We start from the raw sequence: 23,248 nt of genomic DNA on the forward strand, positions 1-23,248 counted from the left end.
GAGTGGTCAGTGTTATTATAGAGCAGTATTCTCTTACCTTGGGGTGGTCAGTGTTATTATATAGCAGTAGTCTCTTACCTTGGGGTGGTCAGTGTTATTATAGAGCAGTAGTCTCTTACCTTGGGGTGGTCAGTGTTATTATATAGCAGTAGTCTCTTACCTTGGAGTGGTCAGTGTTATTATAGAGCAGTATTCTCTTACCTTGGGGTGGTCAGTGTTATTATATAGCAGTAGTCTCTTACCTTGGGGTGGTCAGTGTTATTATATAGCAGTAGTCTCTTACCTTGCGGTGGTCAGTGTTATTAGAGCAGTAGTCTCTTACCTTGGGTTGGTCAGTGTTATTATAGAGCAGTAGTCTCTTACCTTGGGGTGGTCAGTGTTATTATATAGCAGTAGTCTCTTACCTTGGGGTGGTCAGTGTAATTAGAGCAGTAGTCTCTTACCTTGGGGTGGTCAGTGTTATTATATAGCAGTAGTCTCTTACCTTGGGGTGGTCAGTGTTATTAGAGCAGTAGTCTCTTACCTTGCGGTGGTCAGTGTTATTAGAGCAGTAGTCTCTTACCTTTGGTTGGTCAGTGTTATTATAGAGCAGTAGTCTCTTACCTTGGGGTGGTCAGTGTTATTATATAGCAGTAATCTCTTACCTTGGGGTGGTCAGTGTAATTAGAGCAGTAGTCTCTTATCTTGGGGTGGTCAGTGTTATTATATAGCAGTAGTCTCTTACCTTGGGGTGGACAGTGTTATTATAGAGCAGTAGTCTCTTATCTTTGGGTGGTCAGTGTTATTATATAGCAGTAGTCTCTTACCTTGGGGTGGACAGTGTTATTAGAGCAGTAGTCTCTTATCTTTGGGTGGTCAGTGTTATTATAGAGCAGTAGTCTCTCACCTTGGGGTGGTCAGTGTTATTATATAGCAGTAGTCTCTTACCTTGGGGTGGTCAGTGTTATTATAGAGCAGTAGTCTCTTATCTTTGGGTGGTCAGTGTTATTATAGAGCAGTAGTCTCTCACCTTGGGGTGGTCAGTGTTATTAGAGCAGTAGTCTCTTACCTTGGGGTGGTCAGTGTTATTAGAGCAGTAGTCTCTTATCTTTGGGTGGTCAGTGTTATTATATAGCAGTAGTCTCTTACCTTGGGGTGGTCAGTGTTATTAGAGCAGTAGTCTCTTATCTTTGGGTGGTCAGTGTTATTATAGAGTAGTCGACAACATCCGGTCAAAGGGAGTTATTTTGAGGGGACAGCAAATTTACGCTGTTATACAAGCTGTACACTCACTACTTTACATTGTAGCAAAGTGTCAATTATTCTGTTACGGTGAGTGAATGAGGACCCAAAAGCGAACTAACTTAAACAGAGCTTCTTTAATAACCAAACTGTGGTAGGCTCAGATAGACCGGCAGATTCCGACAGGACAGGACAAGGTTACAGCAAACATGACGATAGTCTGGCTCAGGCATGAAACACAACAAACAAGAATCCGACAAGGACAGGAACAAAAACAGAGAGAGATATAGGGGACTAATCAGAGGGAAAAGGGGAACAGGTGGGAGAAGGGGTGACGAGGTAGTCAAGAGGAGACAAGGAACAGCTGGGGGAAAGCGGGGGAGAAAAGGTAACCTAATACGACCAGCAGAGGGAGACAGGGTGAAAGGAAAGGACAGAAAGACACAACATGACAATACATGACAGTACCCCCCCACTCACCGAGCGCCTCCTGGCGCACTCGAGGAGGAAACCTGGCGGCAACGGAGGAAATCCTCGATCAGCGCACGGTCCAGCACGTCCCGAGAGGGAACCCAACTCCTCTCCTCAGGACCGTACCCCTCCCAATCTACGAGGTACTGGTGACCACGGCCCCGAGGACGCATGTCCAAAATTCTACGGACCCTGTAGATGGGTGCGCCCTCGACAAGGATGGGGGGGGGGGGGGAAGACGAGCGGGGGCGCGAAGGACGGGCTTGATGCAGGAGACATGGAAGACCGGGTGGACGCGACGAAGGTATCGCGGAAGAAGAAGTCGAACTGCGACAGGATTAATGACCCGAGAAATACGGAACGGACCAATGAACCGCGGGGTCAACTTGCGAGAAGCCGTCTTAAGGGGAAGGTTCTGAGTGGAGAGCCAAACTCTCTGACCGCGACAATATCTAGGACTCTTAGTTCTACGCTTATTAGCAGCCCTCACAGTCTGCGTCCTATAACGGCAAAGTGCAGACCTGACCCTCTTCCAGGTGCGCTCGCAACGTTGGACAAAAGCCTGAGCAGAGGGGACGCTGGACTCGGCGAACTGAGATGAGAACAGCGGAGGCTGGTACCCGAGGCTACTCTGAAAAGGAGATAGCCCGGTCGCAGACGAAGGAAGCGAGTTGTGGGCGTATTCTGCCCAGGGGAGCTGTTCTGACCAAGACGCAGGGTTGCGAAAAGAAAGACTGCGTAAGATGCGACCAATAGTCTGATTGGCCCGTTCTGCTTGACCGTTAGACTGGGGGTGAAAGCCGGAAGAGAGACTGACGGAAGCCCCAATCAAACGGCAAAACTCCCTCCAAAATTGAGACGTGAATTGCGGACCTCTGTCCGAAACGACGTCTGACGGAAGGCCATGAATTCTGAAAACATTCTCGATGATGATTTGTGCCGTCTCTTTAGCAGAAGGAAGCTTAGCAAGGGCAATGAAATGAGCCGCCTTAGAGAACCTATCGACAACCGTAAGAATAACAGTCTTCCCCGCTGACGAAGGCAGTCCGGTGACAAAATCTAAGGCGATGTGAGACCACGGTCGAGAGGGAATGGGAAGCGGCCTGAGACGGCCGGCAGGAGGGGAGTTACCGGACTTAGTCTGCGCGCAGACCGAACAAGCAGCCACGAAACGACGCGTGTCATGCTCCCGGGTGGGCCACCAAAAACGCTGGCGAATGGAAGCAAGCGTACCCCGAACGCCAGGGTGGCCGGCTAACTTGGCAGAGTGAGCCCACTGAAGAACGGCCAGACGAGTAGGAACGGGAACGAAAAGAAGGTTCCTAGGACAAGCGCGCGGCGACGGAGTGTGAGTGAGCGCTTGCTTTACCTGCCTCTCAATTCCCCAGACAGTCAACCCGACAACACGCCCCTCAGGGAGAATCCCCTCGGGGTCAGTGGAGGCTACTGAAGAACTGAAGAGACGAGATAAAGCATCAGGCTTGGTGTTCTTAGAGCCCGGACGATAAGAAATCACGAACTCGAAACGAGCGAAAAACAGCGCCCAACGCGCCTGACGCGCATTAAGTCGTTTGGCAGAACGGATGTACTCAAGGTTCCTATGGTCAGTCCAAACGACAAAAGGAACGGTCGCCCCCTCCAACCACTGTCGCCATTCGCCTAGGGCTAACCGGATGGCGAGCAGTTCGCGGTTTCCCACATCATAGTTACGTTCCGACGGCGACAGGCGATGAGAAAAATACGCGCATGGGTGGACCTTGTCGTCAGAGAGGGAGCGCTGAGAAAGAATGGCTCCCACGCCCACCTCTGACGCGTCAACCTCGACAACGAACTGTCTAGAGACGTCAGGTGTAACAAGGATAGGAGCGGATGTAAAACGATTCTTGAGGAGATCAAAAGCTCCCTGGGCGGAAACGGACCACTTAAAGCACGTCTTGACAGAAGTAAGGGCTGTGAGAGGAGCTGCCACCTGACCGAAATTACGGATGAAACGACGATAGAAGTTCGCGAAGCCGAGAAAGCGCTGCAGCTCGACGCGTGACTTAGGGGCGGGCCAATCAATGACAGCTTGGACCTTAGCGGGATCCATCTTAATGCCTTCAGCGGAAATAACAGAACCGAGAAATGTGACGGAGGAGGCATGAAAAGTGCACTTCTCAGCCTTCACAAAAAGACAATTCTCTAAAAGGCGCTGGAGGACACGTCGAACGTGCTGAAGATGAATCTGGAGTGACGGTGAAAAAATCAGGATATCGTCAAGGTAAACGAAAACAAAGATGTTCAGCATGTCTCTCAGGACATCATTGACTAATGCCTGAAAGACAGCTGGAGCGTTAGCGAGGCCGAAAGGAAGAACCCGGTATTCAAAGTGCCCTAACGGAGTGTTAAACGCCGTCTTCCACTCGTCCCCCTCCCTGATGCGCACGAGATGGTAAGCGTTACGAAGGTCCAACTTAGTGAAAAACCTGGCTCCCTGCAGGATCTCGAAGGCTGAAGACATAAGAGGAAGCGGATAACGATTCTTAACTGTTATGTCATTCAGCCCTCGATAATCTATGCAGGGGCGCAGAGACCCGTCCTTCTTCTTGACAAAAAAAAACCCCGCTCCGGCGGGAGAGGAGGAGGGGACTATGGTACCGGCGTCAAGAGCTACAGACAAATAATCCTCGAGAGCCTTACGTTCGGGAGCCGACAGAGAGTATAGTCTACCCCGGGGTGGAGTGGTTCCCGGAAGGAGATCAATACTACAATCATACGACCGGTGTGGAGGAAGAGAGGTGGCCCTGGACCGACTGAACACCGTGCGCAGATCGTGATATTCCTCCGGCACCCCTGTCAAATCACCAGGCTCCTCCTGTGAAGAAGAGACAGAGGAAACAGGAGGGATAGCAGACATTAAACATTTCACATGACAAGAGACGTTCCAGGAGAGGATAGAATTACTAGACCAATTAATGGAAGGATTATGACAAACTAGCCAGGGATGGCCCAAAACAACAGGTGTAAAAGGTGAACGAAAAATCAAAAAAGAAATGGTTTCGCTATGATTACCAGAAACAGTGAGGGTTAAAGGTAGCGTCTCACGCTGAATCCTGGGGAGAGGACTACCATCCAGGGCGAACAAGGCCGTGGACTCCCTTAACTGTCTGAGAGGAATGTCATGTTCCCGAGCCCAGGTCTCGTCCATAAAACAGCCCTCCGCCCCAGAGTCTATTAAGGCACTGCAGGAAGCTGACGAACCGGTCCAGCGTAGATGGACCGACAAGGTAGTGCAGGATCTTGAAGGAGAGACAGGAGTAGTAGCGCTCACCAGTAGCCCTCCGCTTACTGATGAGCTCTGGCTTTTACTGGACATGAAGTGACAAAATGACCAGCAGAACCGCAATAGAGACAGAGGCGGTTGGTGATTCTCCGTTCCCTCTCCTTAGTCGAGATGCGGATACCTCCCAGCTGCATAGGCTCAGCTCCCGAGCCGGCAGAGGAAGATGGTAGTGATGCGGAGAGGGGGGCAACGGAGAACGCGAGCTCCTTTCCACGAGCTCGGTGACGAAGATCAACCCGTCGCTCAATGCGAATAGCGAGTTCAATCAGGGAATCCACGCTGGAAGGGACCTCCCGGGAGAGAATCTCATCCTTTACCTCTGCGCGGAGACCCTCCAGAAAACGAGCGAGCAAAGCCGGCTCGTTCCAGCCACTGGAGGCAGCAAGAGTGCGAAACTCAATAGAGTAGTCTGTTATGGATCGATTACCTTGACATAGGGAAGACAGGGCCCTGGAAGCCTCCTCCCCAAAAACAGATCGATCAAAAACCCGTATCATCTCCTCCTTAAAGTCCTGATACTGGTTAGTACACTCAGCCCTTGCCTCCCAGATTGCCGTGCCCCACTCACGAGCCCGTCCAATAAGGAGAGATATGACGTAGGCGACACGAGCAGTGCTCCTGGAGTAAGTGTTGGGCTGGAGAGAAAACACAATATCACACTGGGTGAGGAACGAGCGGCATTCAGTGGGCTCCCCAGAGTAACACGGCGGGTTATTGATTCTGGGCTCCGGAGATTCGAAAGCCCTGGAAGTGGCCGGTGGATCGAGGCGGAGATGGTGAACCTGTTCTGTGAGGTTGGAGACTTGGGTGGCCAGGGTCTCAACGGCATGTCGAGCAGCAGACAATTCCTGCTCGTGTCTGCCTAGCATCGCTCCCTGGATCTCGACGGCTGAGTGGAGAGGATCCGAAGTCGCTGGGTCCATTCTTGGTCGGATTCTTCTGTTACGGTGAGTGAATGAGGACCCAAAAGCGAACTAACTTAAACAGAGCTTCTTTAATAACCAAACTGTGGTAGGCTCAGATAGACCGGCAGATTCCGACAGGACAGGACAAGGTTACAGCAAACATGACGATAGTCTGGCTCAGGCATGAAACACAACAAACAAGAATCCGACAAGGACAGGAACAAAAACAGAGAGAGATATAGGGGACTAATCAGAGGGAAAAGGGGAACAGGTGGGAGAAGGGGTGACGAGGTAGTCAAGAGGAGACAAGGAACAGCTGGGGGAAAGCGGGGGAGAAAAGGTAACCTAATACGACCAGCAGAGGGAGACAGGGTGAAAGGAAAGGACAGAAAGACACAACATGACAGTACATGACATATTCAGTGTTGTCACATTAAAAGATACACTCAAATATTTACAAAAATGTGAGGGGTGTACCTACTTTTGTGATATACTGTATATATATATATATATATGTATAAATGGAGTAGAATGTAACAGCAAACCCACACATCTCAACACAGCGACCATGCTTCCTCCACTCAATCAACATATTGTGGATTAGAGGGAGCATGGCCGAGATGCGTGTGTCTGCCGCTCCACCCCTCCCCACATGAAATAGCCTTTTTGAGGCTGTTGAGGGGAGGGCAGGCCCACAACAATGGCCAGAGTGAAATGGAACAGCACTACAACCTAGTGATTATGTTCCCTGTACTCTATATAGATATGTTTGGTATGGGTTGGTGTGGAGCATGGTGTTCAAAACCTTCTAGTGTCACATGCACTAAAATGTATCAATTAAATTGTTTTACTTCAGGTATTGAAACTAATTTGAACTATTTACATGTGATTAATTGAAAATAACATTTTTAAACAGCACAGTGTACACCCTGCCGGGGCTGGAAAAATGGAGCCACTCTTAAATGCAGAGACAGAACTATGCATGCAAGGACTGATCCTCCACGAGTTCAAAATGATAGTTTCAACAATCTGAGGCTTCACAGTGTTTGTTAACAGTTCCATGGTAGAACAAGCTTATATTTTGGGTCCTGATGGGGTTAGAAAGTTAAACGTATCTCATGAGGCATTTACAGAATAAGCCACATACAAGAATCAATGGGGAAATATTATTCATTTAAAAGTAGAAAATAAAATGTGATATAGCAATCACAGATAGACCCTTTAATTCATACTTTGGCTATATTGTGTCATTTTGGTAATTTCTTCATACAGTAGCTTCCTGTTTATCTGATGTGAGGTGACCACAAGCTTGAGCAAACTGTTGCTGCCTACCCTCAATCGAAAGAAAACCAATGGCGCAATGGAAATGTTTTGCTTTCAGAATAATCATAATCATTAGTGATGTAGGATGATGGTGTGTGTGTTTCTGTAACTGTGTGTGTGTGTGTGTGTGTGTGTGTGTGTGTGTGTGTGTGTGTGTGTGTGTGTGTGTGTGTGTGTGTGTGTGTGTGTGTGCCTGTTCCTCTGCAGATGGAAGACTAAGTCTCTACAGGCTAGCTGCTGTGTGTTTAGGAGTGCTGTGTGTTCTACAAGTAACTCTCAACATCTCCCTGAGACTGGCTTTCTGTGTGTGAGCCTGTGTCCCAAATGACACTCCATTAGTGCACTGGTCAAACGTAGTACACTAATATAGGGGATAGCGTGCCATTTGGAAATCTAGGGTGTCATTTGGGACCCTATTCCATGTATAGTGGATTACTTTAACCCTGGCCGATAGGATAGATATGTATTTTATTATCACACTATAGTTCTGTTCACACAAAGCAAGGATCACAATTCGGACTTACAGACGTTACATAATTTGTGGGACCAGCAGTGTTTCAAAATTGCTGACACACAAAGAAATTATGAAAATAACACAACCACAGTGTCCCAAATATCATCCTTGTCATGTACTGTCATGTTGTGTCTTGTCTCTGTCCTTTCCCTTCACCCTGTCTCCCTCTGCTGGTCGTTGTTAGGTTACCTTTTCTCCCCCTCTTTCCCCCAGCTGTGCCTTGTCTCCTCCTAACCACCTCGTCACCCCTTTTCCCACCTGTTCCCTTTTTCCCTCTGATTAGGTCCCTATATCTCTCTCTGTTTCTGCTCCTGTCCTTGTCGGATTCTTGTTTGTTGTGTTTCATGCCTGAACCAGACTGTCGTCATGTTTGCTGTAACCTTGTCCTGTCCTGTCGGAATCTGCCGGTCCATCTGAGCCTACCTATGTTTGGTAATTAAAGAAGCTCTGTTTAAGTTAATTCGCTTTTGGGTCCTCATTCACGCACCGTAACAGAAGAATCCGACCAAGAATGGACCCAGCGACTTCGGATCCTCTCCACTCAGCCGTCGGGATCCAGGGAGCGATGCTAGGCAGACACGAGCAGGAATTGTCTGCTGCTCGACATGCCGTTGAGACCCTGGCCGCCCAAATCTCCAACCTCACAGAACAGGTTCACCATCTCCGCCTCGATCCACCGGCCACTTCCAGGGCTTTCGAATCTCCGGAGCCCAGAATCAATAACCCGCCGTGTTACTCTGGGGAGCCCACTGAATGCCGCTCGTTCCTCACCCAGTGTGATATTGTGTTTTCTCTCCAGCCCTACACTTTCTCCAGGAGCACTGATCGTGTCGCCTACGTCATATCTCTCCTTATTGGACGGGCTCGTGAGTGGGGCACGGCAATCTGGGAGGCAAGGGCTGAGTGTACTAACCAGTATCAGGACTTTAAGGAGGAGATGATACGGGTTTTTGATCGATCTGTTTTTGGGGAGGAGGCTTCCAGGGCCCTGTCTTCCCTATGTCAAGGTAATCGATCCATAACAGACTACTCTATTGAGTTTCGCACTCTTGCTGCCTCCAGTGGCTGGAACGAGCCGGCTTTGCTCGCTCGTTTTCTGGAGGGTCTCCGCGCAGAGGTAAAGGATGAGATTCTCTCCCGGGAGGTTCCTTCCAGCGTGGATTCCTTGATTGAACTCGCTATTCGCATTGAGCGACGGGTTGATCTTCGTCACCGAGCTCGTGGAAAGGAGCTCGCGTTCTCCGTTGCCCCCCTCTCCGCATCACTACCATCTTCCTCTGCCGGCTCGGGTGCTGAGCCCATGCAGCTGGGAGGTATCCGCATCTCGACTAAGGAGAGGGAACGGAGAATCACCAACCGCCTCTGTCTCTATTGCGGTTCCGCTGGTCATTTTGTCACTTCATGTCCAGTAAAAGGCCAGAGCTCATCAGTAAGCGGAGGGCTACTGGTGAGCGCTACTACTCCTGTCTCTCCTTCAAGATCCTGCACTACCTTGTCGGTCCATCTACGCTGGACCGGTTCGTCAGCTTCCTGCAGTGCCTTAATAGACTCTGGGGCGGAGGGCTGTTTTATGGACGAGACCTGGGCTCGGGAACATGACATTCCTCTCAGACAGTTAAAGGAGCCCACGGCCTTGTTCGCCCTGGATGGTAGTCCTCTCCCCAGGATTCAGCGTGAGACGCTACCTTTAACCCTCACTGTTTCTGGTAATCATAGTGAAACCATTTCTTTTTTAATTTTTCGTTCACCTTTTACACCTGTTGTTTTGGGCCATCCCTGGCTAGTTTGTCATAATCCTTCCATTAATTGGTCTAGTAATTCTATCCTCTCCTGGAACGTCTCTTGTCATGTGAAATGTTTAATGTCTGCTATCCCTCCTGTTTCCTCTGTCTCTTCTTCACAGGAGGAGCCTGGTGATTTGACAGGGGTGCCGGAGGAATATCACGATCTGCGCACGGTGTTCAGTCGGTCCAGGGCCACCTCTCTTCCTCCACACCGGTCGTATGATTGTAGTATTGATCTCCTTCCGGGAACCACCCCCCCCCCGGGGTAGACTATACTCTCTGTCGGCTCCCGAACGTAAGGCTCTCGAAGATTATTTGTCTGTAGCTCTTGACGCCGGTTCCATAGTCCCCTCCTCCTCTCCCGCCGGAGCGGGGTTTTTTTTTGTCAAGAAGAAGGACGGGTCTCTGCGCCCCTGCATAGATTATCGAGGGCTGAATGACATAACAGTGAAGAATCGTTATCCGCTTCCTCTTATGTCTTCAGCCTTCGAGATCCTGCAGGGAGCCAGGTTTTTCACTAAGTTGGACCTTCGTAACGCTTACCATCTCGTGCGCATCAGGGAGGGGGACGAGTGGAAGACGGCGTTTAACACTCCGTTAGGGCACTTTGAATACCGGGTTCTTCCTTTCGGCCTCGCTAACGCTCCAGCTGTCTTTCAGGCATTAGTCAATGATGTCCTGAGAGACATGCTGAACATCTTTGTTTTCGTTTACCTTGACGATATCCTGATTTTTTTTACCGTCACTCCAGATTCATGTTCAGCACGTTCGACGTGTCCTCCAGCGCCTTTTAGAGAATTGTCTTTTTGTGAAGGCTGAGAAGTGCACTTTTCATGCCTCCTCCGTCACATTTCTCGGTTCTGTTATTTCCGCTGAAGGCATTAAGATGGATCCCGCTAAGGTCCAAGCTGTCATTGATTGGCCCGTCCCTAAGTCACGCGTCGAGCTGCAGCGCTTTCTCGGCTTCGCGAACTTCTATCGTCGTTTCATCCGTAATTTCGGTCAGGTGGCAGCTCCTCTCACAGCCCTTACTTCTGTCAAGACGTGCTTTAAGTGGTCCGTTTCCGCCCAGGGAGCTTTTGATCTCCTCAAGAATCGTTTTACATCCGCTCCTATCCTTGTTACACCTGACGTCTCTAGACAGTTCGTTGTCGAGGTTGACGCGTCAGAGGTGGGCGTGGGAGCCATTCTTTCTCAGCGCTCCCTCTCTGACGACAAGGTCCACCCATGCGCGTATTTTTCTCATCGCCTGTCGCCGTCGGAACGTAACTATGATGTGGGTAACCGCGAACTGCTCGCCATCCGGTTAGCCCTAGGCGAATGGCGACAGTGGTTGGAGGGGGCGACCGTTCCTTTTGTCGTTTGGACTGACCATAGGAACCTTGAGTACATCCGTTCTGCCAAACGACTTAATGCGCGTCAGGCGCGTTGGGCGCTGTTTTTCGCTCGTTTCGAGTTCGTGATTTCTTATCGTCCGGGCTCTAAGAACACCAAGCCTGATGCTTTGTCTCGTCTCTTCAGTTCTTCAGTAGCCTCCACTGACCCCGAGGGGATTCTCCCTGAGGGGCGTGTTGTCGGGTTGACTGTCTGGGGAATTGAGAGGCAGGTAAAGCAAGCGCTCACTCACACTCCGTCGCCGCGCGCTTGTCCTAGGAACCTTCTTTTCGTTCCCGTTCCTACTCGTCTGGCCGTTCTTCAGTGGGCTCACTCTGCCAAGTTAGCCGGCCACCCTGGCGTTCGGGGTACGCTTGCTTCCATTCGCCAGCGTTTTTGGTGGCCCACCCGGGAGCATGACACGCGTCGTTTCGTGGCTGCTTGTTCGGTCTGCGCGCAGACTAAGTCCGGTAACTCTCCTCCTGCCGGCCGTCTCAGGCCGCTTCCTATTCCCTCTCGACCGTGGTCTCACATCGCCTTAGATTTTGTCACCGGACTGCCTTCGTCAGCGGGGAAGACTGTTATTCTTACGGTTGTCGATAGGTTCTCTAAGGCGGCTCATTTCATTCCCCTTGCTAAGCTTCCTTCTGCTAAAGAGACGGCACAAATCATCATCGAGAATGTTTTCAGAATTCATGGCCTTCCGTCAGACGTCGTTTCGGACAGAGGTCCGCAATTCACGTCTCAATTTTGGAGGGAGTTTTGCCGTTTGATTGGGGCTTCCGTCAGTCTCTCTTCCGGCTTTCACCCCCAGTCTAACGGTCAAGCAGAACGGGCCAATCAGACTATTGGTCGCATCTTACGCAGTCTTTCTTTTCGCAACCCTGCGTCTTGGTCAGAACAGCTCCCCTGGGCAGAATACGCCCACAACTCGCTTCCTTCGTCTGCGACCGGGCTATCTCCTTTTCAGAGTAGCCTCGGGTACCAGCCTCCGCTGTTCTCATCTCAGTTCGCCGAGTCCAGCGTCCCCTCCGCTCAGGCTTTTGTCCAACGTTGCGAGCGCACCTGGAAGAGGGTCAGGTCTGCACTTTGCCGTTATAGGACGCAGACTGTGAGGGCTGCTAATAAGCGTAGAACTAAGAGTCCTAGATATTGTCGCGGTCAGAGAGTTTGGCTCTCCACTCAGAACCTTCCCCTTAAGACGGCTTCTCGCAAGTTGACCCCGCGGTTCATTGGTCCGTTCCGTATTTCTCGGGTCATTAATCCTGTCGCAGTTCGACTTCTTCTTCCGCGATACCTTCGTCGCGTCCACCCGGTCTTCCATGTCTCCTGCATCAAGCCCGTCCTTCGCGCCCCCGCTCGTCTTCCCCCCCCCCCCCCCATCCTTGTCGAGGGCGCACCCATCTACAGGGTCCGTAGAATTTTGGACATGCGTCCTCGGGGCCGTGGTCACCAGTACCTCGTAGATTGGGAGGGGTACGGTCCTGAGGAGAGGAGTTGGGTTCCCTCTCGGGACGTGCTGGACCGTGCGCTGATCGAGGATTTCCTCCGTTGCCGCCAGGTTTCCTCCTCGAGTGCGCCAGGAGGCGCTCGGTGAGTGGGGGGGTACTGTCATGTACTGTCATGTTGTGTCTTGTCTCTGTCCTTTCCCTTCACCCTGTCTCCCTCTGCTGGTCGTTGTTAGGTTACCTTTTCTCCCCCTCTTTCCCCCAGCTGTGCCTTGTCTCCTCCTAACCACCTCGTCACCCCTTTTCCCACCTGTTCCCTTTTTCCCTCTGATTAGGTCCCTATATCTCTCTCTGTTTCTGCTCCTGTCCTTGTCGGATTCTTGTTTGTTGTGTTTCATGCCTGAACCAGACTGTCGTCATGTTTGCTGTAACCTTGTCCTGTCCTGTCGGAATCTGCCGGTCCATCTGAGCCTACCTATGTTTGGTAATTAAAGAAGCTCTGTTTAAGTTAATTCGCTTTTGGGTCCTCATTCACGCACCGTAACAATCCTATCCTCTTTAAAGTACACTACTTTTAACACGGGCACTTAAGGCTTTGGTCAAAATCAGCTCACCATATAAGGAATATAGTGTCATTTGGAACACATAACAGGAACTTCTCTTTCTTTAGCCCGTTCTAATGAAGAAAGAAAACATTTAGAGGCCTGTTACAACACCACTGGTCTGGAGCAAGACAGAGACCAAACAGATACCAGTAGAGGTATCATTGACCTGTGTACAGACAGATACCAGTCCCGGATGAACCGAAACCAGTTACTGAGCTGAGAGAGAACAGTTAGAGAAAGAGTGACCAGCTGCAAAACGAGAGAGACCAGTTAGAGGAGCGTTACATTACCCTGACTAAAGAAAGGGACCGGTTTAGTGACAGGGTCAGTCTGTCAGTTTGTTCATACTCTAGGTTCTGAGAGAGTGGCCAGTCTAACTCTGTGTTGTTCATACTCTAGGTTCTGAGAGAGTGGTCAGGCTAACTGTGTTATTCATACTGAGAGAGTGGCCAATATAACTCTGTTGTTTCTACTGCAGGTATTGGAGGAGTGGAGAGCCTAATGGTGGTGCAGTGTAGAACTGTGTGGTGGTACTTTATTGGTCACCAGGCTACGTGGAAGGGTGGGACTATCAGTGTTCATATCCACAGTACTGGATCTGTGAAAAAGGCTCTTTGTAGGTACTGCTGTTGAAGGAACTCTTTACTGTATCTGAAGAATGATCATATATGTTGGTAGAATGGCTGTACGAACGAGAAGTTGGAGAGAAAGGCATGCGCACACACACACACACACACAAAACAAATTAGGAATATATCACTCAATAGCTGTTGTCAATGTTAAAATGTACAGTTCATTATGTATCATTTCTTGTAGACTGTGCACACATCTCTCTCCCTCTACCTCTTTTTATTAGCAACATGTCATATGACTTCCAATGACATTTTTTTCATTATCAATTATTATAAATAACTTTTATAATAAGAACAAAGGCACAGATTAATAAATAAAGGAACAATGTCCTCTGAGTTCTACCAGCTTCCTAATTGAATGTGAGTCACGGAGTGCGAGCCATAATTTCACATCCTTACGAACAATGTCACATACAGTTATTGCGAAATATGACATCTTGCTTAAAAGTGATTGGATACTTAAAAGATTCTTTCAACTGCAGTGCACCACAGACAGACAACAGAGACACCAACAGAGACGCATATCAGAGCAACTACTCAACTACTAGTCACTGAAGTTAGAATCATACAGTAGATATTACCATTAGGAGTCAGTTAGAAAGGTAATCATTAGTAAGATAATACTATAAGTAAAAGTTAAAATCATATATACCACAATAAAAGGTCAGACAGTCTGAATTAGTTGATTAATAAATTGATTGGGGTCATCATTGATATTCGGTACGGTTAGTTAAGATGGCCGACTACATCAACAAACAGGTGATTGTATTAAAAGAAGTTAATGAAGAAAACCGGAACAGAGCAACGAGGAGCGTGAAGACTGAGACCCATCTCTCAGGTACAAAGAATTATCTTTCTCTCTCACACACACACACACACACAGATGCAGACAGGTATGAACGCACAAACCGAAACCACACACGTATTCTGGCACGTGGACACAAACTAATAGCATATCATAGAAAAACACTTGTACATGTTTTATTGTTCTGTCTTCTGTGTGGTACAGCTGGTACAGAGCCTGAGGTTTACAACCTGCTGGGGTCTCATACACTAAAATGCATCAATTCAATATTATTTTTCACTTCAGTTATTGGAACTATGTACAACTATTTAAAAAGATCAATTGAAAATAAAAAATGTAAACAACAACACAGCGGATACCCCACCACTGTTTTTGGTAAACAGCTGAGGGTCTAGTAACCTGAAACAGTCTCTGTGCACCTGGTGACCTGCCCATTTTTTCCTCAAGAAACGTAACCACTCTCAATAACAATTACGCTGCAGAAATGTAACCACTCTCAAATTCATAGACAGAGCTATGTATGACTTGTACTGTATGTAATTCATAGACATAACTACAGTATGTATGTCTGGTACTGTATGTAAGTCATAGCTACAGTATGTATGTCTGGTACTGTATGTAATTCATAGCTACATTATGTATGCAAGGACGGACCATCCATGAGATCAAAATTATAGTTTTATCCATCTGAGATTACACAGTGTTTGTTATCAATTCCATGGTAGAACAAGCTTATATTTTGGGTCCTGATGGGGTTACATAGTTAAACTAAGCTCATGAGGCATTTAAAAGTTACATTCATAAAGAATGAATAGGTAAATATTATAAATTTCAAAGTCCCAAAACTGTAAGCAGCAATCGCAGATATCCTCTTTAAGTCATTCTTTAGCTATATTGTGTAATTTTGGTATTTTCTTCATCAAGTTGCTTCCTGTTTATCAGAATTGAGATGACAGCACTCCTGAGCAAACGTTCGCTGGGGGGGGGGTTTGATGTTTGTTCTGTTTGTAATCATAATGTAGGATGGTGTGTCTGTGTCTGTTTCTCTGCAGATAGCAGACTAAGACTCTACAGGCTGGCTGCTGGGTGTTTAGGAGTGCTGTGTGTTCTACAAGTCATTCTCAACATCTCCCTGAGACTGGCTTTCTGTGAGTGAGGCCCAAATGACTCCCTATTAGCACTCTACTTTTGACAGTGCACTATGTAGGGAATAGGGTGCCATTTGGGACTGCGTACTGAAACCTATTTCAGTCAAAGTCAAGCACTGCCAATAATGTGACAACAAAAACAAAAGAACTGCATCAGCTCTACTTGAGGACACAAACCATGTCTACAGTGCATTCTGGAAGTATTCAGACACCTACACTTTTTCCACATGTTGTTACTTTACAGCCTTTTTCTAAAATTGATGAGGAGAAGAAAATATTGAATCAATCTACACACTATACCGCATAATGACAAAGGGAACACAGGCTAATATTTTTTTTCCAAATCTGTATACTGTATATATATATATATATATATATATATATATATATAAAAAAACATATATACCTTGTTTACATCAGTATTCAGATCTTTGCTATGAGACTCGAAATTGAGCTCTGGTGGAACCTGTTTCCATTGATCATCATTGAGATGTTTCTACAACTTGATTGGAGTCCACTTGTGGTAAATTCAATTGATTGGACATGATTTGGAAAGGCATACACCTGTCAATATAAGGTCCCACTGTCACGCGGGACGGAGTGTGTGAGGTAAGAATCAGGCGCAGAGAGCAGAGAGTTTCAAGGGAAGAAGTGCACTTTAATTTGGCACCAAAATGCAATGGCCTAAACACAGGGCGCGAAAAACACTGATCAACCCAAAACACAGGGTATACGGTCCGGAGCACTAACACACCCAACATCACACATAACACAAAAATAATCCCGCACAAAACAATGGCGGGTAGACTAGGCTTAAATAAGGCTTAAATAAGGAAGCACATCAGGAAAACACAATTAGACACAGGTGCAACTATTAAGACAAAACAAACAGAAAAAGGAAAAAGGGATCAGTGACGACGACCGCCGAGCACCGCCCGAACAGGCAGGGGAGCCAACTTCGGCAGGAGTCGTGACACCCACAGTAGACAGTGCATGTCAGGGCAAAAACCAAGCCACGAGGTCAAAGGGATTGTCCATAGAGCTCTGAGACAGGATTGTGTAGAGGCACAGATCTGCGGAAGGGTACAAAGACATTTCTGCAGCATTGAAGGTCCCCAAGAACACAGTGGCCTCCATCATTCCTAAATGGAAGGAGTTTGGAAACACCAAGACTTTTCCTAGACCTGGACGCCTGGCCAAACTGAGCAATCCGGGGAGAAGGGCCTTGGTCAGGGAGGTGACCAAGAACCCGATGGTCACTCTGACAGAGCTCCAGATTTCCTCTGTGGAGATGGGAGAACCTTCCAGAAGGACAACCATCTCGGCAGCACTCACCAATCAGGCCTTTATGGTGGAGTGGCGAGACAAAAGCAACTCCTCAGTAAAAGTCACATGACAGACAACGCAGGAATGGCTTCGGGACAAGTCTCAGAATGTCCTTCAGTGGCCCAGCCAAAGCCCAGACTTGAACCCGATCGAACACCTCTGGAGAGACTTGAAAATAGCTGTGCAGTGATGCTCCCCATCCAACCTGACAGAGTTTGAGAGGATCTACAGAGAAAAATGGGAGAACTCCCCAAATACAGGTGTGCCAAGCTTGTAGCATCATACCCAATAAGTCTCAACGCTGCCAAAGGTGCTTCAACAAAGTAACCAGTAAACGGTCTGAATACTTATGTAAATGGAATATTTCTGTTTTTTATTTTTAATAAAGTTTCAAAATCTTCTAAAAACTGTTTTTGCTTTGTCATTATGGGGTATGATGAATTGTAAAGTCCCTCTTTGCCATGCAAATGAACTGAATCCCCCAAAAACATTTCCGCTGCATTTCATCCCTGCCACAAACGGACCAGCTGACATCATGTCAGCATGTCACTCTGTCATGCTGATTGAGTTCAAATAACAGACTGGAAGCTTCAAAAGGAGGGTGGTGCTTGGAATCATTGTTCTTCCTCTGCCAACTATGGTTACCTGCAAGGAAACATGTGCCGTCGTCATTGATTTGCACAAAAAGGGCTTCACAGGCAAGGATATTGCTGCCAGTAAGATTGCACCTAAATCAACCATTTATCGGATCACCAATAACTTCAAGAAGAGAGGTTCAACTGTTGTGAAGAAGGCTTCAGGACACCCAATTAAGTCCAGCAAGCGCTGGGACCGTCTCCTAAATTTGATTCAGCTGCGGGATCAGGGCATCACCAGTGCAGAGCTTGCTCAAGAATAGCAGCCGGACTATTTTCACTTAGGGGTGTACTCACTTTTGTTGCAGGTGGTTTAGACATTAATGGCTGTTTGTTGAGTTATTTTGAGGGGACAGCAAATTTACACTGTTGTACAAGCTGTACACTCACTACTTTACATTGTAGCAAAGTGTCATTTCTTCAGTGTTGTCACATGAAAATATATACTAAAATATTTACAAAAATGTGAGGGGTGTACTCACTTTTGTGACATACTGGAAATGTATCAATGCTTTCCAGATAACAGAGGCAATGTGACTGTAGAGAAAGACCTGCTACAGACCAGTTACAACACCCTGACTAAAGAGAGAGACCAGCTACAGACCAGTTACAACATCCTGACTAAAGAGAGAGACCAGCTACAGAAGGAAAGAGATGATGTCATGACAAAGTTCTCAAATCTGAGTGAGTTTACCTGATAAATGATCATAACATCACATACAGTATCTAATATGCAGTGTTCGTATTCTACAATAATAGGTGCAGAATAACAAGATGGAAATATATGTTTTTGTGTTGTAGAACAAACCTGTCCTGAAGGCTGGCAGATTAAGTTGGGATCCAGTTGGTACTTCCTGTCTACTGAGACTAAAACCTGGAAGGAGAGCAGACAGGATTGTCTGAAGAGAGGAGCAGACCTGGTGATCATAAACAGTGATTTGGAACAGGTGAGTGAGTGAGTGAGTGTGCGAGTGAGTGAGAGTGCGAGTGAGTGAGTGAGTGAGTGAGTGAATCAAACATGCCTTGGTCAGTAATGTATCTTTCAGTATTTAACACATGTAGCCTATAGTAGTTGACAATTTCAGTATCTTTCTCAACAACAGGAGTTTCTCTTAAGCTTCAATAAGAGAGCCTGGATTGGTCTGACTGACTCTGTTACTGAGGGGACCTGGAAATGGGTGGATGGCACCCCACTGACCACCCCAAGGTAAGAGACTACTGCTCTATAATAACACTGATCATCCCAAGGTGACAGACTACTGCTCTAATATCACTGACCACCCCAAGATAAGAGACTAATGCTCTATAATAACACTGACCTCAGTGTAATGAGTAGGACTGATTATCCGTGTTGTTCATAATCCAATGACTACAAGGTGAGATTTGACCATCCAGGTGTGATAGAGACCTTTAGCAGATTACATGTTGCTTCAAATCATGTTCATAGATGTCATTCCAAAGGCACTAAAGATATATCTTAAAATTTCATTTAAAAATACAAATAAAATGTTGGATCTTAGTTCAAAAAAGTATGTGCTCCATTGAAAGCTGAAAAAACATTTCTGTATTTACATTGACCCCTTTTTTAAATATTTTTTTTACACTGACTCTATGCACACTCACTAGACTCTACCACACACTCACTAGACTCTATCCACACACTCACTAGACTCTACCACACACTCACTAGACTCTATCCACACACTCACTAGACTCTATCCACACACTCACTAGACTCTACTACACACTCACTAGACTCTATCCACACACTTCCTAGACTCTACCCACACACTCACTAGACTCTACCACACACTCACTAGACTCTACCACACACTCACTAGACTCTACCACACACTCACTAGACTCTACCACACACTCACTAGACTCTATCCACACACTCACTAGACTCTATCCACACACTCACTAGACTCTATCCACACACTCACTAGACTCTACTACACACTCACTAGACTCTATCCACACACTCCCTAGACTCTACCCACACACTCACTAGACTCTACCACACACTCACTAGACTCTACCACACACTCACTAGACTCTACCACACACTCACTAGACTCTACCACACACTCACTAGACTCTACCCACACACTCACTAGACTCTATCCACACACTCCCTAGACTCTACCCACACACTCACTAGACTCTACCACACACTCACTAGACTCTACCACACACTCACTAGACTCTACCACACACTCACTAGACTCTACCACACACTCACTAGACTCTATCCACACACTCACTAGACTCTATCCACACACTCCCTAGACTCTACCCACACACTCACTAGACTCTACCACACACTCACTAGACTCTACCACACACTCACTAGACTCTACCACACACTCACTAGACTCTACTACACACTCACTAGACTCTATCCACACACTCCCTAGACTCTACCCACACACTCACTAGACTCTACCACACACTCACTAGACTCTACCACACACTCACTAGACTCTACCACACACTCACTAGACTCTACCCACACACTCACTAGACTCTACCCACACACTCACTAGACTCTGCCCACACACTCACTAGACTCTACCCACACACTCACTAGACTCTACCACACACTCACTAGACTCTACCACACACTCACTAGACTCTACCCACACACTCACTAGACTCTATCCACACACTCACTAGACTCTACCCACACACTCACTAGACTCTACCCACACACTCACTAGACTCTATCCACACACTCACTAGACTCTACCCACACTCACTAGACTCTACCACACACTCACTAGACTCTACCCACACACTCACTAGACTCTACCCACACACTCACTAGACTCTACCCACACACTCACTAGACTCTACCCACACACTCACTAGACTCTACCCACACACTCACTAGACTCTACCCACACACTCACTAGACTCTACCCACACACTCACTAGACTCTATCCACACACTCACTAGACTCTACCCACACTCACTAGACTCTACCACACACTCACTAGACTCTACCCACACACTCACTAGACTCTACCCACACACTCACTAGACTCTACCCACACACTCACTAGACTCTACCCACACACTCACTAGACTCTACCCACACACTCACTAGACTCTACCCACACACTCACTAGACTCTATCCACACACTCACTAGACTCTACCCACACACTCACTAGACTCTACCCACACACTCACTAGACTCTACCCACACACTCACTAGACTCTATCCACACACTCACTAGACTCTACCCACACACTCACACATACTTACACTGATTCTCAAACACACATATACATGTACACACAACACACGTATATTGACGCGACAATTCAGTCCCATTCAAAATCTTATTTTCCCTAACCCCTAACCCTAACCCGTACTCTTACTCTAAACCTAGCCCAACCATAACCCTAAAACTAAGTCTAGCTCCTAAACCTAACCCTAGCTCCTTACCCTAACCCTAACCATGACCCTAAAACTAAGCCTAGCTCCTAAATCTAACTCTAGCTCCTTACCATAACCCTAAAACTAACTCTAAACCTAACCCTAACCATAACCTTAAAACTAACCCTAAACCTAACCATAACTCTAAAACTAAAACTAAACCTAACAATAACCTTAAAACTAACCCTAAACCTAACCATAACCCTATAACTAACCATAGCTCCTAACCCTTAATGTAATTCTAATCCTAACACTAACTCTAACCTTAACCCTAAACTACATAGAAATAGCATTTAACACGTCCACACACACTTTCACAGTATTTTACACTCTTTCACATTATTCCCACTCACTGTGCTACTCTGTGTATTACCTATCCTGATTGCCAAGTCACTTTTTATTTTGTGGTAATATTTTCATTTTTTTTATATAGTAAATGTTTAATTAATATATTTTTTACTGCTTAACTCTGCATTTTTTGGGGAAGGACCCGTAACTAAGCATTTCATGGTAAAGTGTAAACCTGTTGTATTTCGCGCATGTGACAAAATACCATTTTTATCATTTTATTTTCTCTGTCTTGTTTACCCTGTAGTTACTGGTACTCACAGCAACCTGATAATGGTCGTGACAACCCAAAATATGGGGAGGAGGACTGTGTTGAACTGAACACAGAAACCTGGCTTCCTGTAAAGGCATGGAATGACCAGTCATGTTTACTCAATCGTTACTGGATCTGTGAGAAAGTGGTTTAACATCACCATGACAACAGAGGAGGCTGGTGGGAGGACGCGCACACATACAGCACCCTACAGTGCACACAACTTAATTCTCTCTCTCTCTAAGACACACCAACACACTGCTGGTACTGCACTGAGGGCCAAAACAACCTGATAATGGTGGTGCACCAAGATATAACTAGGACTGTGCTGATGGTAATATTGGGTATTCTGAGCCTGTATATAAATATTATGACATACCATTTACCTCTCAACATAACTGGATTTTTGAAGAGTTATACAGTAGCTCATTATATAGCATTGCTACAGTGCTAATGCATCTCTCTCTAGTTAAACAGTGTGTAGACATACTGTCATCTGTAAAATGATTGTATTCATTGCTTTAAGTAGAAACATGTTATGTGATTTGCCATAGGCTTCTTCTTTTTTTCATAATCAATTATTAGCATGAATCACTTCAGTAAGAAGATGAACTAAGGCTCAGATTAAGTAGGAAAGGAACCTATCAGGTTTACCAGCTTCCTGATTGAATGTGATTGGATTGTTAAAACAATGTGACTTGCAGTTGGACACAGACAGAAGGCAGAAGAGTACTGAGAGGATACATGCTGCACGCAGGCAAACACACACACAAACACACCTTTGAGGTTCCCCTTTTCTGATAAAGATGCAGACAGCTATCATGTTATATCACTGTGTTTAGAATATCCTGTAATGTATAACTTCCTGATTGAAGGTGATTGGATACTTAAAAAATGATATCAACCGTAGTGGACAACAGACAGAGATCAGAGAGGAATCTGGTGGAGATCCACATCAGAGCAACTACTCAACTACTAGTCACTGAAGTTAGAATCATACAGTAGATATTACCATTAGGAGACAGTCAGAAAGGTAATCATACAGTAGATATTATCATTAGGAGTCAGTTAGAAAGGTTATCATACAGTAGATATTACTATTAGGAGACAGTTAGAAAGGTAATGATACAGTTTGTTTCTAAACTATGACATGGCATTGCTTCTATAAAATCAACATTGTGAGGATGCTGTGTTCTGTGTTGTGTTCTGTGCAGTGGCCATAGAGACTATAACACATTAACATTTAAACTTAGGTTAACAGAAAGAAGAAAACATTAAGGTAATATGTAAATGTTTTAGCTTTGCTTTCGGACTCTTATCCCCTAATCTGAAAAAACATGTGCAAACTCTACACTTGGTGCCAATGCTTAGCTAGTCTTACTAACAATATTTCTGGTCTGATATCAATCATCGTTTTCACACTGACCACATTAATTAAGCTTTCAGCTAACATAAGATACTTATATGTACCTAAATGTTTAAAATCTATATTAACTCTTAGAATTTATTTGAATTACACGCCCTCCAGTTTAACCGGAAGTTGTCCCGCATGCGGGAGGCCTATCCCTAACATGAATAGACTGTTTAGAGGGAATTGGACAAAGCTGAAACCGATACAGTTTTGTGACTGATCCAAAAGGCTGCTAATAATCTACAGGCAAAAATGAATTACAACAAAATGATAAT

General features: G+C 46.4%; 1 protein-coding gene and 1 long non-coding RNA gene across 2 annotated transcripts; one reads left to right on the plus strand and one right to left on the minus strand.

The window, feature by feature from the left end:
* Positions 1-14,038: 14,038 nt before the first annotated feature.
* On the plus strand, positions 14,039-22,747 carry LOC110534505 (CD209 antigen-like protein C). Its single transcript, XM_090210110.1, has 6 exons — positions 14,039-14,437; positions 15,457-15,552; positions 18,033-18,197; positions 18,315-18,460; positions 18,617-18,720; positions 21,557-22,747. Exons 1-6 carry the CDS (start codon positions 14,335-14,337, stop codon positions 21,714-21,716), a joined length of 774 nt encoding a protein of 257 aa, XP_090066236.1. The 5' UTR covers positions 14,039-14,334; the 3' UTR covers positions 21,717-22,747.
* Positions 14,559-18,430, minus strand: LOC149974985 (uncharacterized). The gene is made up of 2 exons (XR_016488770.1): positions 18,322-18,430; positions 14,559-17,523 (listed from the first exon to the last, which is right to left on the minus strand). It is a non-coding gene; the product is annotated as an uncharacterized LOC149974985 (long non-coding RNA).
* Positions 22,748-23,248: the final 501 nt, after the last annotated feature.

This window comes from Oncorhynchus mykiss, chromosome 19 (genome assembly GCF_057628025.1).
Source record: "Oncorhynchus mykiss isolate SJ-2025 chromosome 19, ASM5762802v1, whole genome shotgun sequence".
In the NCBI taxonomy this organism is placed as follows: Eukaryota; Metazoa; Chordata; class Actinopteri; order Salmoniformes; family Salmonidae; genus Oncorhynchus; species Oncorhynchus mykiss.

Bases quoted from the DNA above. Each gene is read 5' to 3' on its own strand.
- LOC110534505 (XM_090210110.1), top strand. From the start codon at position 14,335: ATGGCCGACTACATCAACAAACAGGTGATTGTATTAAAAGAAGTTAAT. The intron at 18,461-18,616 runs GTGAGTGAGTGA...TCTCAACAACAG, and splicing joins TAAACAGTGATTTGGAACAG to GAGTTTCTCTTAAGCTTCAA. The intron at 18,721-21,556 runs GTAAGAGACTAC...TTTACCCTGTAG, and splicing joins ACCCCACTGACCACCCCAAG to TTACTGGTACTCACAGCAAC.